Source organism: Spea bombifrons, chromosome 1, assembly GCF_027358695.1.
Source record: "Spea bombifrons isolate aSpeBom1 chromosome 1, aSpeBom1.2.pri, whole genome shotgun sequence".
Taxonomy (NCBI): domain Eukaryota; kingdom Metazoa; phylum Chordata; class Amphibia; order Anura; family Pelobatidae; genus Spea; species Spea bombifrons.
In genome coordinates this window covers 80,592,347-80,608,059 of record NC_071087.1, presented here as the reverse complement: position 1 = coordinate 80,608,059, position 15,713 = coordinate 80,592,347, and the positions used below count along the sequence as shown (strand labels likewise).

At 44.0% G+C, this 15,713-nt stretch overlaps 1 protein-coding gene across 1 annotated transcript; it reads left to right on the top strand.

The window, feature by feature from the left end:
- The first annotated feature begins 4,315 nt into the window (after positions 1-4,315).
- Positions 4,316-15,259, top strand: MADCAM1 (mucosal vascular addressin cell adhesion molecule 1). The gene is made up of 6 exons (XM_053468565.1): positions 4,316-4,387; positions 5,206-5,472; positions 7,794-8,090; positions 9,374-9,619; positions 13,206-13,451; positions 14,515-15,259. Exons 1-6 carry the CDS (start codon positions 4,333-4,335, stop codon positions 14,679-14,681), a joined length of 1,278 nt encoding a protein of 425 aa, XP_053324540.1. The 5' UTR covers positions 4,316-4,332; the 3' UTR covers positions 14,682-15,259.
- Positions 15,260-15,713: the final 454 nt, after the last annotated feature.

The window sequence follows — 15,713 nt, the reverse complement described above, 5'->3', positions numbered from 1 at the left end:
TAAACAGATTTTTTTCGGATATAAGTAAGTACAGCTAATCTCCTGTCCACCAACAATGTAAATGAAGGATGTGTGTGAATGTATGTATATATGCATATATACATGTGTGTACTAAAATGAATAGTCGTTATTTCTTTTGCCAGTCTATTTTTTTTTGCCATGGGTTATATACAAGCTGTTACATAAAGTAAGTATTGAAATAGATGTGTAACAGCGTCACGTGTTTTCCCCTTTTAAGTTTATACAATAAGGGTCCTCCTTTAAGTTTAAAGCAGGCTCTGTGATGCAAACATTTTGGAACCCGGCTGAATAAATTTGTTCTTCGGTATGAAGCAGGATTCCTTCTGAGTTTATGCATACCTCCCAACATTTCAGGTGTTCCAGAGGGGGTGCCAAGAGGACTTTACCAATACATTTTATGTGGCCTGTTTTTCATAATATATTGTAACACATGGCGATCTATAAACTAATTATGCAGTTCATTTAAACAATGTGATTTTTAGGACTAATACGTCCTTTAAACATTCTGAGTTGTTAAGAGCAACATAATCAATTAGGTTCCAAAGCATTTGTTGTGTTTTAGACTGGCTGATACGACTAATGTCTGGAAGTTATGAGAAGGCACGTTTGGCACCTAGGAGAACGAAAATGATGTTACATGCAGTGCCTTGTAAAAGTATTCAGATCCCTTATCTGTTATCTTGTACTTTTTTTTTTTATAATCTCCATGTTTATTTTGTTGAGCAAAGCAGGAAATCATGGTACAATATGTGATGACATACAGTATTATATGTTACAATAAACAATGTTCATGTCAATAGAGAAGATGAGAAAAAAGGAAATAGAGAAGGAGGGAAGGTGGGGGAAATGTAGTTCATTGGTCATCAGTCAGGGAACTCCCTCCCAGAGCAGTAGGTAAGGAATTGTATTGGTAGTAGTTATCATATTATGAACTTGAGAAGGCAGATGCTGGGGTCTTTTACCCCCTTCAATACCAGGGGTTTTTGGTACCTCAAGTCCCTGAGCAATTTCGCCATTTTTGGTCTGTAAAGACCCTGCAGGGGATATCCTGTCCTGTGCAATCAGCATTTAAAAATGGTAGTTTTCCAGCGTTCGTGCCGGAAGCTGTTACATCAGATCGGGCAGCAGAAAGCCGGTGATGCTGGCTTCTGCTGTCAGCCTGATCTTCCGTGCAGCGGCAGGGATGTGTCCCTGTCGCTGCAAGAAGGGCAGGACGTATTGGTACGTCCTTAGTGGAATCTTGGGATGCGTTTTTTTGATGTACCGGTACGTCCGTAGGGGACTGAAGGGGTTAATGGGCAGTGTTGGTGTCACAAACTTGACAATGTAAAGTAAATGTAATTGATAAATATGTCCTGGTCTTAAGAAGATGGTTTCGGGGGGTGTACCACCACTTTGGCAACCCGGGGGGGCCAATCAGGGGAGAAGGAGACTTGGATCATTTGTGAGCACCCCAGAGGATACTGCCCTATTCCATGCAGTCAGTGTCTGTAGTATGGAAGGGTGTGTGCAAATGTGTACCCTACATGGATAACTGGCTACTGACAGTGTTTAGACACTTTTACATCATGTCCGACTGCAGATTGTGATGGGTAATCAATTATGCTAAGTACGACGGGCCCTGTAGAGATGGATGGTCTCTGCCGTCCAGCGATCTCTTATGGCCATCCCCAGACTTCCAGTAACCAAGTAGTTACACTCCACGATGAAGTGTCCCTTGTCCCTAAATCTCAGAGACAGACACGGTCTTAGGCTTGAACAAGTAAGAATCTCCTTTATTGTACACCAAACACCAACTTCATACCTGGGACCATCTTGAAAAGAATAATACATAAATACATTAGCTTAAACACTTTAACTGGCACCGATCAGGAAAGAGCTAGAACAGGGAGCAACCAATCACAGTACTGGGGGCGTGGTCAGGGGCGGCCCACGTCTGATTAACTTAGGGACCAATCAAAAGGGGAGCTACCCTCCCTACCATATATGGATATCTGGGGGTGTGGCTGTAGCAACCAATAGGGAAGATGCCTACCTAGTAGACCCCTATAACCTTGCCACAGATGCTCCTGTGACACTAAGCTACCTTTGAGTCCACGGTCCACTGCAGATAAGAAGACTCTGGAGAAGATCCTTTTGTGTCAGACATGAAAGATAAATTGAAAATTACCATTCTCCAGGTTCTGAATTGCAAGGGGGATTACAATTTTAAGTTTCCTCATGTTGGTAGTGGGCGTGATGGTATAATTAAGGTTTGCAGTTCTTTGGGCACTCGCTCATACAGTATGTGCTTCTTAAAGTCCTTTCTCCACAGGTCTGACCAATGCTCATTTGTCCATAGCTTTCTTAGGAAGGCTTTGAGGTCATGTTAAGGTTTCTCTAAACTGTTAGCTTTGTCACTATGCTTTTTAATTGACGATCATGGCAACAAGTTCATTATATACCCAAGTTCTTTGGTATGGGTAGCCCATATTGTTCGGCATCCTGCGTTTTTTTCAAAGACAGAGATGTTCCTGGAAAAGCTTGCAGCGGACTGCATGGGAATTGTGAACATCAAGGCAGATTTTCGGAGTCATCACACCATCCTACCGAGGGAATTTAGTGTTCGTTCAGTCTAATTTGCCAAAAGTGACACCTTCCAAACGCAACAAACCCAAAGCTTCCTTATTTCTTTTAGGTTCAGGGGCCTCCCTGGAAGCTACAGATGGTATATGCACTGTAATTTTGCATATAGTAGGAAGGAAGGGGTAGTTAAAATGGTCAGGGCCACCGGCGTAACTACAGGGGTCGCAGTGCCGTGCCTCTAGGGGGCCCGGCGTGACCCTGCAACCCCTTCTTCTTGTCTCCTCGCACCGGTTCAAAATAGTTTAGAAAGGTCTCTTGCGACCTGGACCGACACGGGGAGACAGGGTCGTATCGGGGGCTCACGTGACCCCGCAGTGAAACAAAGGCTGCCCGCAGAGTGTGAAAGCAGCTGGAAATAAAGCTGTAGGAGGTGAAAGGTAAGCGGGGGCAGGAGGGATGTACCGTATTGGCTCGAATATAGGCCGCACTTTTTTCCCCCACTTTAAGACTTTAAAGTGGGGGTGCGGCCTATATTCGGGGTCTAGTGCCCGACGCCCGGGCGCCGGGCAGGCAGCGGGGTTAGGATACAGATCCCCCGCAGCGGTGCAGGGGACCTGCATCCTACTCTCGGATGTCCTCAGACAGCCTCCCCTGCCAGCACTTTCCACGGGGGGGGGGGGGGGTGCCGGCACGGGAGGTTGTCTAAGCGCATCGCCTGGACGTTCACCGGCTGCAGCGATGCGGGTAAACAGCCTCCGGGTTGTTTACCCGCATCGCCGCAGCCGGTGACCGTCCACACGATGCGTTTTACCTCTGCCCCCAACACTTACCGGAGCAGACTCCTGGGTGTCTTGCGGGGCGCCGGCGGGGGACATCTACGCAATACGCGTATACAACTTCCGGTTGTATACGCGTATTGCGTAGATGCCCCCCGCCGGCCCCGCAAGACACCCGGGAGTCTGCTCCGGCAAGTCGGGGGGGGGGGCAGAGTGGCATATCTCGGGGGGGGAGGAGGAGGAGGACAGTGGCAGCATATCGAGGGCAGAGGAGGGCAGTGGCAGCATATCTCGGGGGGGGGCAGTGGCAGCATATCTCGGGGGGGGCAGTGGCAGCATATCTCGGGGGGAGAGGACAGTGGCTGCATATCTCGGGGGGGAGGACAGTGGCAGCATATCTCGGGCGGGGGAGACAGAGTGGCAGAATGTTTTTTTTTTTTTGGTGCTTTTTTAAAGAAAAAAACTTTATATATATGTATGCCCTGTAGTGCCCTGTGGCTTCTAGTTACGCCCCCTGTCAGGGCTGGAGGTTCATATAAATAGTGCTAAGCCCCTCAGTTAGGGCATTGGGTAGGATCTGGGCAGGTAGTGATCAAACAGAGCTTCAGCCCTCCTGAGACTGACACTCAATTGGAGTCCCTGAGAAACTTGTTCCCAGGTCTGGTAATAGTACTGAAGCAAACTCTGGTAATAACAATGAAAACCCAACACACGCACTACTATAACTCCTGGCAAAGTGTTATGACACAAAGTTTGATATACAAAAGAAAGTACAATGAAATGACTTGGGAAACCCTGACAGCAAGAATTCCTCTAATAATAACTGTCTCCACTCTAACCTCAGTTCCCCTAAACCCAAAGAATCCCTACACAAGCCAAGGTCACAGAGGGGATTATATAAAATCCGCACTCAGAAAGCGAGCACACACAGGAAGAAACTATTTCTTATCCTGGCAGCAGAGCAGATCCAATGGCTCCCTTTCAGAGCTTCTGCATTATTGTCCAGCTGGTCCTTCTGTGCACTGGTGAGTCCTAATCCTAACACTTTTCAGAGTAAAAATCTATCAACACAATCATAAAGCTAGTGGACTTATTTGATTGTTTCACAGCACACACTAAAGTTAGCAGCAGATCTATAAATGAGGCTAGGGAAAGAGGGGACTACACTCTCCATTGTTTCATAATAGTGCAGTTCTAGAAACATTATTTACCACTTAAGGCAATTTAGACATTTTCATAACATGTATTTTCAGCAGTTCTGCTATGTCTGTTCCACTGTAATCTTCCTCTTTCACATTCAGGTTACTCACACAAATTATATATTTTTTTTTTCAAGACAGCTGGTGATATTTTTTAAAACATATTCATACATATAACGCAATATTTATTAACACTTAAGTATAGAGGTGGGGGCATTTAAAAACAATAAACAGAAACATTGCACACAGCTAATACAATGTGAAAATATTTATTACCTTACCATTAATTATTATTATTTAGTGTTTTAGTGTCCATCATATTCCGTAGTGTTGTACAATGGGTCTGTGAAGACTTTGTTTCTCAAAGTCTAAACCATGCTCTCTGGTACTGGCATTCCTCTTTGTATTCAAAAGACCTCTGTCTTGGACTTTATTTAATGTCATCATATATTTGAATATTTCTACTGTGCTTCACCTTTCCCATTTAGAGTGTACATAGATATTAGAGATTGCCATATTAGCATATGCATACTTTTGTAGAGTATATGAAATCCAACCTTAGGGATTGGATCGCTAAGATATCTGGACATTGTGTGACAATGTTTATTTCACATAACAGCTTCTTCGGTGTTTCCTCTCCGCAGCTCAGAACATTTTAAATTTGCATCCTGTGAATCCTGTGGTGTCTCTTGGAGGATCAATTAATCTGAACTGCTCAATTAATTGCCAGGGAGGCTCCACCAGCTGGAAGGGGCTTGACACAAACTTGGGTCATCTGCATTATGGTTTAGGTTACAGTATACTGGCCATCCAAAATGCCACAATCTCCATGGAGGGCATCAGGGTCTGTGTGGGAAGCTGCCCAGGAGTCCGTCAAAACTTCTATGGGACTGTCAGACTGGAAATGTATGGTAAGAAAGCCTATGACATTATGTATCAGCAGGGCACATTGTGCAAATTCACTAATTTACATGACATTATACAAGAGGAGCTAATGTGTGCATGTGTTAGTCATAGACATTTACCCTGTACTGTTTACAATCAGAAAGACATAAGAGTGCTAGATCCTCCTTGTCATTGATACAACCCCCACACTACCTCTCACCCCTTTCTCTGTGCCTTATGTTTGTCACCCCATTCCTTCAAGATTGTAAACTTGCGAGCAGGGCTCTCTCCACCGGTTTGTCTTAGTCTGTTAATTCTCGTCTTGTCATATCCCTTGAATATATGTACCAGTGGCGGAACTACCGGGGTCGCAGGGGTCGCGACTGCGACCGGGCCCTGGAGTTCTGCCAGTCAGGGGGGCCCAAGGGGTGCCGAGCGGTTGCTGAAAACGACCGCTCAGCAACTCTTGGGCCCCCCTGACTGACAGAAATCCAGGATGCCGCCGCCGCCTGCCTCAGCGCTGCCCAGAGTGCATTGTTGGGAGCGTGAGGTGTTTGTCTCAGGTGCCGGCGCTTCCCGCTGAGCGCCGGCACCCGAGACAAACGCCTCACGCTCCCAACACAGCACTCTGGGCAGCGCTGAGGCAGGCGGCTGCGGCGGCGGTGGCGGCGGCAGCGGCGGCGGCAGCAGCAGCGGCAGCGGCGACGGTAAGTGACCTACAAAGTGGGTAGATCGTGAGAAAGGGGGGGTAGGGAGGGAGTGGGTAGATCGTGAGAAAGGGGTGGTAGGGAGGGAGTGGGTAGATCGTGAGAAGGGGGGGTAGGGAGGGAGTGGGTAGATCGTGAGAAGGGGGGTAGGGAGGGAGTGGGTAGATCGTGAGAAGGGGGGGTAGGGAGGGAGTGGGTAGATCGTCAGAAGGGGGGGGTAGGGAGGGAGTGGGTAGATCTTGAGAAGGGGGGGTAGGGAGGGAGTGGGTAGATCATGAGAAGGGGGGGTAGGGAGGGAGAGGGTAGATCGTGAGAAGGGGGGTAGGAAGGGAGAGGGTAGATCGTGAGAAAGAGATAGACAGATTCTCGCACCGGGGCCCTGAGGTTTCTAGTTACGCCCCTGATATGTACTGTATTAAGCGCTGCGTAAATTGTTGGCGCTATATAAATAAAAGCTAATAATAATAAGAATAATAGTGTTAGAATAAACTGCAGTGTATGCTACAAACTCTTGTAGCCAATGACAAAACTACTATTCAAAGGTGCTGTCCTATCTACTTGACTAAATTTAAAACTTAAGTTAATAAATGCAGTACTTAAAACATATTTCCCAGTACTGATTTATGCCCAAACCCTTCACAGAAATATATATATACCGTATTGGCTCGAATATAGGCCGCACTTTTTTCCCCCACTTTAAGTCTTTAAAGTGGGGGTGTGGCCTATATTCGGGGTCTAGCGCCCGACGCCTGGGACATGCAGTCCCGGGCGCCGGGCAGGCAGCGGGGTTAGGATACAGATCCCCCGCAGCGGTGCAGGGGACCTGCATCCTACTCCCCGATACGCTCAGACAGCCTCCCCTGCCAGCACTTCCCACGGGGGGGGGGTTTCCCGGCACGGGAGGTTGTCTAAGTTTTACCTCTGCCCCCCCCGACTTACCGGAGCAGACTCCCGGGTGTCTTGCGGGGCCGGCGGGGGACATCTACGCAATACGCGTATACAACTTCCGGTGCTGGCACATCCAGTGCCGGCATCGGAAGTTGTATACGCGTATTGCGTAGATGTCCCCGCCGGCCCCGCAAGACACCCGGGAGTCTGCTCCGGTAAATCGGGGGGGGGCAGAGGAGGACAGTGGCAGCATATCTCGGGGGGAGGGGAGGAGGAGGACAGCGGCAGCATATCTAGGGGGGGGGACAGTGGCAGCATATCTCGAGGGGGGGGACAGTGGCAGCATATCTCGGGGGGAGGACAGTGGCAGCATATCTCGGGGGGGGACAGTGGCAGCATATCTCGGGGGGGGACAGAGTGGCAGCATGTTTTTTTTGGTGCTTTTTTAAAGAAAAAAACTTTTAGGGTGTGGCCTATATACGGGGGCGGCCTATATCCGAGCCAAAACGGGATATATTTTTTTTACATTTTTTAAAAATTGCCATTGATGCTTGTTATGTGACACCTTCAGAGAATGGGATAAAATGGCACAAACAATGTGGAGTATCTGCTTAGCATAGTACAGATTGCAATCAATGCTTCTTTAACTGGCATGGATGAGTTCATAAAAACTTAGACAGGACTTCAGAAGCAGAGCTTCTGCTTTCATACATTGGAATCTTGATATGTTCTTTTTCCTTTGTTTCTGGCAGCTCTGCCTGAATATCTACACTTGACCTCCCATATTAAGGAACATTCTAACACCCTGAATTGCTCCATTTATGGTGTTTACCCTGCATCCACTGTTCTGCTGAGTTGGTTCCGTGGATCCAAGAAATTGGAAATCTCTGGAGAAGAGATGCTTGTGGAAGAGGGTAACGAGCTGATAAACCTGACCAGCAGTATAGAGGAAAAGTGGTTGCCAGGGACAATTTACAGGTGTAAAGCAGAGCTGAGTGTTGGTGACCATGTATTCAGCCGGGAAGGGACCATACAAGTACCAAACAAAGGTATACAAATTAATAAGGAAGTGGCCTATAGGAGTTTATGTCTGGCTGTTTTATTTATTTATTTTCATTTACCTGCAATGCATAAGAGGATTCAATGCGTAGAAGTAAATATTGATTATAACATCACAGACTATACCCTTTTTAAGGCAGTTATTGTATTTTATAGTTAAACATAGGCTCCCAATTAGACCCCTTGCACTTGCAACATGCTGAAGTAAAGTGGCACAATCAAACCACTGCAATGGTCTACAGCAGACCCTTTACATTGGCGCTTCTGCTAGCCAGTTTCATTACAGTGCACTGGTTAACCCCATCTATGTATTGAGCAGGTAGATTACTACTATCCAGATGTTAATAAACTACAACTCCAAGCATATTCTGTCAGACTCTTCAAATACCACAATGATAGAATAAATCATGCGCTGCTATGATTCTATAAAGGTAGCAGGTAGAGAAATAATTTGAGTTCTTATATGGCTTTCTGGTGATGGTATCTACAGCTGGGCCAGACTCAAGTCAGATGCTTCAAGCCCTCTGTAGAGGGTGGGTAGACTTCTGGGGCCAGCTTATTCACTTCTAGCATGGAGCATGACTCCAGTCTAATGTCTGTTTTGCCAATAGGCACAACTGTATTGCGTGAGGATATAAAGTCAGGTTTATCATAAGATAAAAGGCCGTATTTCCTAGCTGTTTTAGGCATGCTTTCGTGTCCATTTCATAATTTTTTCTCTGTTTCTATTTATCTACAGTATCTCACACAAGTGAGTACACCCCTCACATTTTTGTAAATATTTTATTATATCTTTTCATGTGACAACACTGAAGAAATGACACTCTGCCACCACTTAGGGGTGTGTTGAGTTATTTTGAGGGGACAGCACATTTACATTGTTATACAGGCTGTACTCTCACTACTTTACATTGCTGCAGTGTCATTTCTTCAGTGTTGTCACATGAAAAGATATAATAAAATATTTACAAAAATGTGAGGGGTGTACTCACTTGTGTGAGATACTGTATATCTGATGTACTACATTTTTCAAAGCCATACTTAGGCCACAGTTGCATATATAATTATTTATGGATATTACAAACTTGTAACAGCAACACATCTATTTTGTATATTTACTATTCTGCCTCCTAAAATATATTCTGGTAACCTCGGAGGTCCAAGAAAAGTGGACCTGATGCAAATGATGTATTGTGGTAGTGGCAGTGCTTGGAGCCTTGGAGGGGCTCAACTAAAACATCTCTAAGTATGTTACATATCTATATACTTTCAGCTGAAAACACTACCACTGGTACAAATCCCCAAGTCGTTGTTACCACCAGCAGTATTCCAACAAGCCTTAACACTGAACCAGCCTTGGACAGTAGGACTACACAGGTGATATCAGAAAGATCTTCAAACACCTTTCCAAATCAAAAAGCGATGGATTCTCTGACATGGTCATGGAAAACACATGGGTCCATAAGCCACAGCCCAACACCTACTATGGAGGAACCCCCTAACCCAGCAATATCCATAGGTAATACTGGATTGTGAATTTCCTAATTCTCTGCAGATTTTATAACTTTGATAGGCACTAAACACTGTACTTAATCTATTTGCAAGATCTGTGCTACTAGTACTGTCTTGGACCAAGCACTTTTGAAAGACACACAGTTTGTCTAGTCTTGCACATCATATATTGTAGTATTCATCGTCTTAGGTCTCTGTGTACAGTTCCTTGTATGTGTGTCAATGCTGACAAATTAATTATGAAAGTATAGTGAAGGTGACCTGAGGGTCAGGGTAGAACCTGGTCAGTATATTATAGGTCCTTTATGAAATTTATTTTATTCTATACAGAAAGAAGTGCAACTCCACTAGTATTATAGAAAACCCTCACAATGCAAACACCGAGGCTGAACATTTGGTACAAGAGCACTCTACTTCCCATTATCATGTTCAAGGTGTGACAGGCTCCTCGACACAGAGTTTGTCCAATATTGAACCACACCATAATGTGACAGGACCAGTTCCAATACCACATCTGTGTGCCACAGTCAAGCCTATCCATACAGGAAACCCCACAAGTAATTATTTCAAGAATAATGCAGCACTCCGGCTAACTGCACCCACAACCCACTAAAGTGTTAATTCCTTTTGCGGGATCTCCAGAGATTGGAGTGTGAATGTATGTAATGTCTATTCATTTTCGTACAACAAATTTTGTTCCCTGCCCTTTGAGTTTGGGTGAAATTCAGAGAGCTTTTTCAATTAAGTAACAAAATGTGTTGTCTCTCACCCCAATTCACTCTATCACACTCTCACTAACAATCTGTGTCAGTGGCCACCTAACTTATCTGCCAACCCTGTCTCCTTTTTCCTTAGCTCCATTTTTTGTCTTCTTTTTTGGTCCTCTTCTCCCTGCTATCTGCAGTGTTGCCCAGGCCCCTGGGGCACATTGATAAAAGGGCAGAGCCATCACACACACCCTCTCCCTCAATTGGAGCAGTGGGCCAGAATAATGTAGATGGATTCATGGAAAAAGAGCGGTGTAGAAATGTAGGGCTGCAACAACTAACGGATAAAACCGATAATAATCGATAATGAATATCGTTGTCAACGATTTTCATTATTAATTAGTTGAATCGGTTTTATTGAATATAAGATGAGGCTCTGAAAAATACCCCTCATTTTATAATCCGACCTCAAACAGAGGTCTAAAATAGTCCAACCTCCAATAGTCTGACTAAGATCCAGATCCCCCCGCAGCGCTGCAGGGGACCTGGTTCCTCCTCTCTAGCAGCTGCCGGCACTTCCGCTGGGGCTTCTATGATGGACCACCGGACGGTCACGTCACGCCAGGGCTCCACCATAGAAGCCCCGGCAGAAGTGCTGGCAGCAGCAGAGACTGTCTAAACGCATTGCGCAGAAATCCACCAGCTGCTAGAGGGGAGCATCCCCCGCCGTGCTGCAGGGGACCTGGATCTTCCTTTCTGGCAGCCGGTGGGGTCTGTGCAATGCGCACAGACATCCTCTGCTACTGCCCTCCACTTCCCCTGGGGCTTCTATGATGGAGCACTGGCGTCACATGACCTTCCGGTGCTCAGTCATAGAAGCTCCAGCAAAAGTGCCGGCAGCAAAGGTTTATCTACGTGCATCGTGCAGACTTTCACCCACTAGGCAGCAGGGAGTCTGGAGCACGGGGGCAAGTCTTGGGGTGGGGGAAGAGTAGCATATCAGGGGGCAAGTCTGAGTATTCTTGGCTGTGTATTCTTTGAGCTGCCTCAAACTCAACTGATGCAAATTATTTATTGTGGTAGTGGCAGTGCTTGGAGGGGGATCAACTAAAATATCAATCAGTATATTACGTATCTATATACTTTCAGCTGAAAACACAACCACTGGTACAAGTCCCCAAGTCATAGGAACCAGCAGTATTGCAACAAGCCTTAACACTGAACCAGCCTTGGATAGCAGGACTACACAGGTGACATTGGAAAGATCTTCAAAAACCTTTCCAAATCAAAAAGTGATGGATTCTCTGAAACGGTCATGGAAAACACATGGATCCATAAGCCACAGCCCAACACCTACTATAGAGGAACCCCCCAACCCAGCAACATCCATAGGTAAGACTGGATTGTGAATTTCTGATTCTCTAATTCATTCTATCACACCCTCACTAACGATCTGGGGACCTGGATCCTCTTCTCTAGCAGCCGGTGGATGTCTGCACAATGCGCGTAGACAAACTCCGTTGCTGCCAGCACGTCCGCTGGAGTTTCTATGATGGAGCACCGGAAGGTCACTTCTGGAGCATGGGAGCGAGTCTTGGGGTGGGGGCAGAGTAGCATATCAGGGGGCAAGTCTGGGGGGAAGAGTGGCATACTAGCGGGGCATGTGGCATATCTGGAGGTATAAGACATATCAGGAGGCACAGTGGCATATCTGGAGGTATAAGGCACATCAGGGGGCACAGTAGCATATCTGGAGGTATAAGGCATATCTGGGAGCAGAGTGGCATATAGGGGCATATAAGGCATATCAGAGGGGCAGAGTGGCATATAGGGGCATAAGGCATAGCTTGGGGGTATAAGGCATATCTGGTGGTTATAAGGCATAAATGGGGGTGGAGTGGCATATCTGGGGGTATAAGGCATATCTGCGGGGTAGAGTTGCATATCAGGGGATATAAGGCATTTCAGGGGGGCAGAAGGCATAGCTGGAGGGAAGAGTGGCACAGCTGTGGGCAGAAGTCATATCTGGGGGTATAAGGCATATCAGGGGCAGAGTGGCAAGCCTGGGGGCAGATGTGCAACTTGGAGACAGGTTGGAAAATAAAAAGGAAAAAAAAACAAGAAATGCATTTTTCTCAATCAGTTTTTATTAAATATGAAAAAATAGTTTACATGTAAATTCATATTTACTGGTAAAACATTTTTAGGTAATAAAACCTAGTTTGAGAAGTATTATGTTTGGGTTCTTTAAAATATAGCTTTTATTATTATGTCAGTAAAATAGGAAGGTGTTTAGAGAAATGCCATTGTGATAATGAGATACAATGACACGTTGTTTTTAACACCCAGTTTGTTCATTAAATTATTTTATATAAATGAAAACATTTGCATATTTTTTTTTATCCGATTAATTGACTAATCGAAAAAATAATGGGCCAACTAATCGATTATGAAAATAATAAATAAATGTTAGTTGCAGCCCTACAGAAATGCTTCTATTTCATATTTTTTTCTCTGTATTTATCTATATCTCATGTACTACATTTTTCAAAGCCATACTTGGGCCACAGTTACATACATAATTATTTATGGATATTACAAACTGATAACAGCAACACATCTATTTTGTATCTTCACATATTCTGGTAACCTCGGAGGTCCAAGAAAAGTGTACTAATGCAAATATTGGGCTCTGTATTCTTTGAGCTGCCTAAACTTGCTTACTGTAAAAACCTAGACATACAATAAAGTAATCACCCCCTATAATTGGGTAACAAAAGCATTACGTTTCACCCGATGCAAATGATCTGTTGTGGTAGTGGCAGTGCTTGGAGGGGGATCAACTAAAAAAATCTCTCAGTATATTACATATTTATATACTTTCAGCTGAAAACACCACCACTGGTACAAATCCCCAAGTTGTAGGAACCACCAGCAGTATTCCAACAAGCCTTAACACTGAACGAGCCTTGGACAGCAGGACTACACAGGTGATAGCGGAAAGATCTTTAAAAACCTTTCCGAATCAAAAAGAGATGGATTCTCTGACACAGTCATGGAAAACACATGGATCCATAAGCCACAGCCCAACACCTACTATGGAGGAACCCCCCAACCCAGCAACATCCATAGGTAATACTGGATTGTGAATTTCTGATTCTCCAATTCACTCTATCACACCCTCAATAACGATCTGTGTCAGTGGCTCCCTACCTTATCTGCCAACTCCTTCAGTGTCCCCGTCTCTTTCTCTGCAGTTCTACTTTTTGTCTTCTTTGGTCCTCTTCTCCCTGATCTGCAGAAAAGGGGACGGAGACAAGGAAGCGATTGGGGTAGGTGAAAGTGTAAGATAGAGAGAAATTTGGAACTCTCGGCTTCATTTTCATTTGTTTTGTTGGGGGTTCCTTTTCGTTCTCGGACATTTATACGAATGAATGAAATGAAATTTAAATTTGTACAAATTTGAATGCACAAGTCTACTGTATAACATAACTATAAGACATATTTATGTACTTTTACATATAAGCTGCAGCTGATGATCTTCGGACAACTGTCTGTGGTTACGGAGCTATAAAATAGGACGGTAGGTGTTAACTATTGCCAACCTGCAAAATGGTTATTGTGCTTTAATTATAAAGAAAATACATTTTTCCTTTAAAATGTGCCAGATGGACTGGATTCATTGTTCCTGAAACTGTAATTTTTCATGTTTAGCCTTTGTAAAGCTAAATGATATTTTGCTTATTTGAAAGATGTTATGTCAACTTCTGGGTAACTTAGATTGAAAAGAGGTTTACTATTATACACATACACTATTTAAGAGAGATAGGGCAGGCTGTAGCCAGGAGAAATCATAATATAAAATTATATTATGACACAAAAATCCAAAGACCATCAACATAACTAAGCATAATAGTATATATAGTATACAGACAGGACAGCTATCTGTAATAAAATGGTCACTATGTTTTCTAAAGATGGGGAGCCTTTGGGTTGAATAATCAACTCAAGATGCAGAGAAGAAAATGGACTACATTTCTAGTACAAGTCCTCAGGCAAGGAAAATATGGGATGCATGTATCTCCAAGGAAAGGTAGATAATCATTAGTTTTATTTACTAAGTGCATGACTCAGGATGCAGCATGTGAAATGTATTATTAACAGCCTATATTAAAAGGTTTATTTTATATTCCAGGCGGCTTAAAACTTTTGTGGATTAGTTTACCAACCGTGGGCATAATGGGCAGCCTCTTGCTGATTCTTCAACTCTGGAGACGCATCAGTCGTGGGGGATCCTTCAAAACAACTGTAAAGGAAAACACAGCATATGCGGAGAGTCAATGTGTGTTTCGGAAAGTCTGAGGGCAAATATTGTTCCTGAAATGTTCAAAGGCAGTGAGATGGTTAGATGATTCTGAGTTGAGCACTTACCCTTCTGGGAGCATTTAATCCATTCCAAGAGCATTTAAGACCATACCCAAGAGGTCTTCTTTGAGTAGAGAAAGTTTAATTTAGATCTCAATGTTTTGGGAAGTTCAGACTGACTGAAAAAAAGGACAAAGGACATTATTATTATTATTATAGCCACACATGGCAAATCACCATACTTAGAAACTGGTCCATATCATCACAAGCTCAACAACTGGTACTAGGTGTTACTCAAAAAAAATAATAATAATAATCTTTGGCTTTTATTGGATTAACCCTTTACTGACAACGGGACAATGCCCATTAATGGCATTGCATTGTGAGCCCATACATGTACGAACTTTGTCGTGAAGGGGTTAAGGACCAGGCTGTTTTTTTTTTGTACCCTTTGTGACCAAGACTGTTTTAAAATTGTTGAGGTGCTTGTCTTTAGCTGTAATTGTCTTCTCTCTCATTTAGTGTATATATATTGTTTTCTTCAGGACAATAGATATTTGATCATAATATCTAATTTACTATAAAAATAATAAAGTAAAATAAAGTGAAAAATTTGAAATGCTTTTTCTCATCTACAAAAGCTAATGAACAAACCTGCTAAATAGATTCTGATATTTGTTCTGAGTTCAGAACTCGCACATTGTACTTCAGTTATGAATTTACAGCTCCTGGTATAAATAATTTCTAAACAACACCCAATACGTTTTAGGCATCATATCACGAGTACAGAGGTACCACTTATGCATGGGTGTGTTGGGTTGTTTGGGAGTTAAACAGCTACATTTGGGAGATGTGCATTTTTGACATCTTCTCATCCTACCTCTATGTCCTATTTGGGACACCTTTGAACCTGACCAATTAAATTTACCCTGTCAATTGGATACCCCAGGGTATTTCAAATTCTGGTATTTTAACTCTTTTGCCGCCACAATATCAAGGCATTTCAGCAACATTGTTTGCACTCCTAAG

What these genes read in the sequence shown, in the direction of transcription:
- MADCAM1 (XM_053468565.1), top strand. Translation starts at nt 4,333, where the DNA reads ATGGCTCCCTTTCAGAGCTTCTGCATTATTGTCCAGCTGGTCCTTCTG. An exon ending in TGTCAGACTGGAAATGTATG is followed by an intron (nt 5,473 to 7,793) that starts GTAAGAAAGCCT and finishes TGTTTCTGGCAG; the next exon opens with CTCTGCCTGAATATCTACAC. An exon ending in CAACCCAGCAACATCCATAG is followed by an intron (nt 13,452 to 14,514) that starts GTAATACTGGAT and finishes TTTATATTCCAG; the next exon opens with GCGGCTTAAAACTTTTGTGG.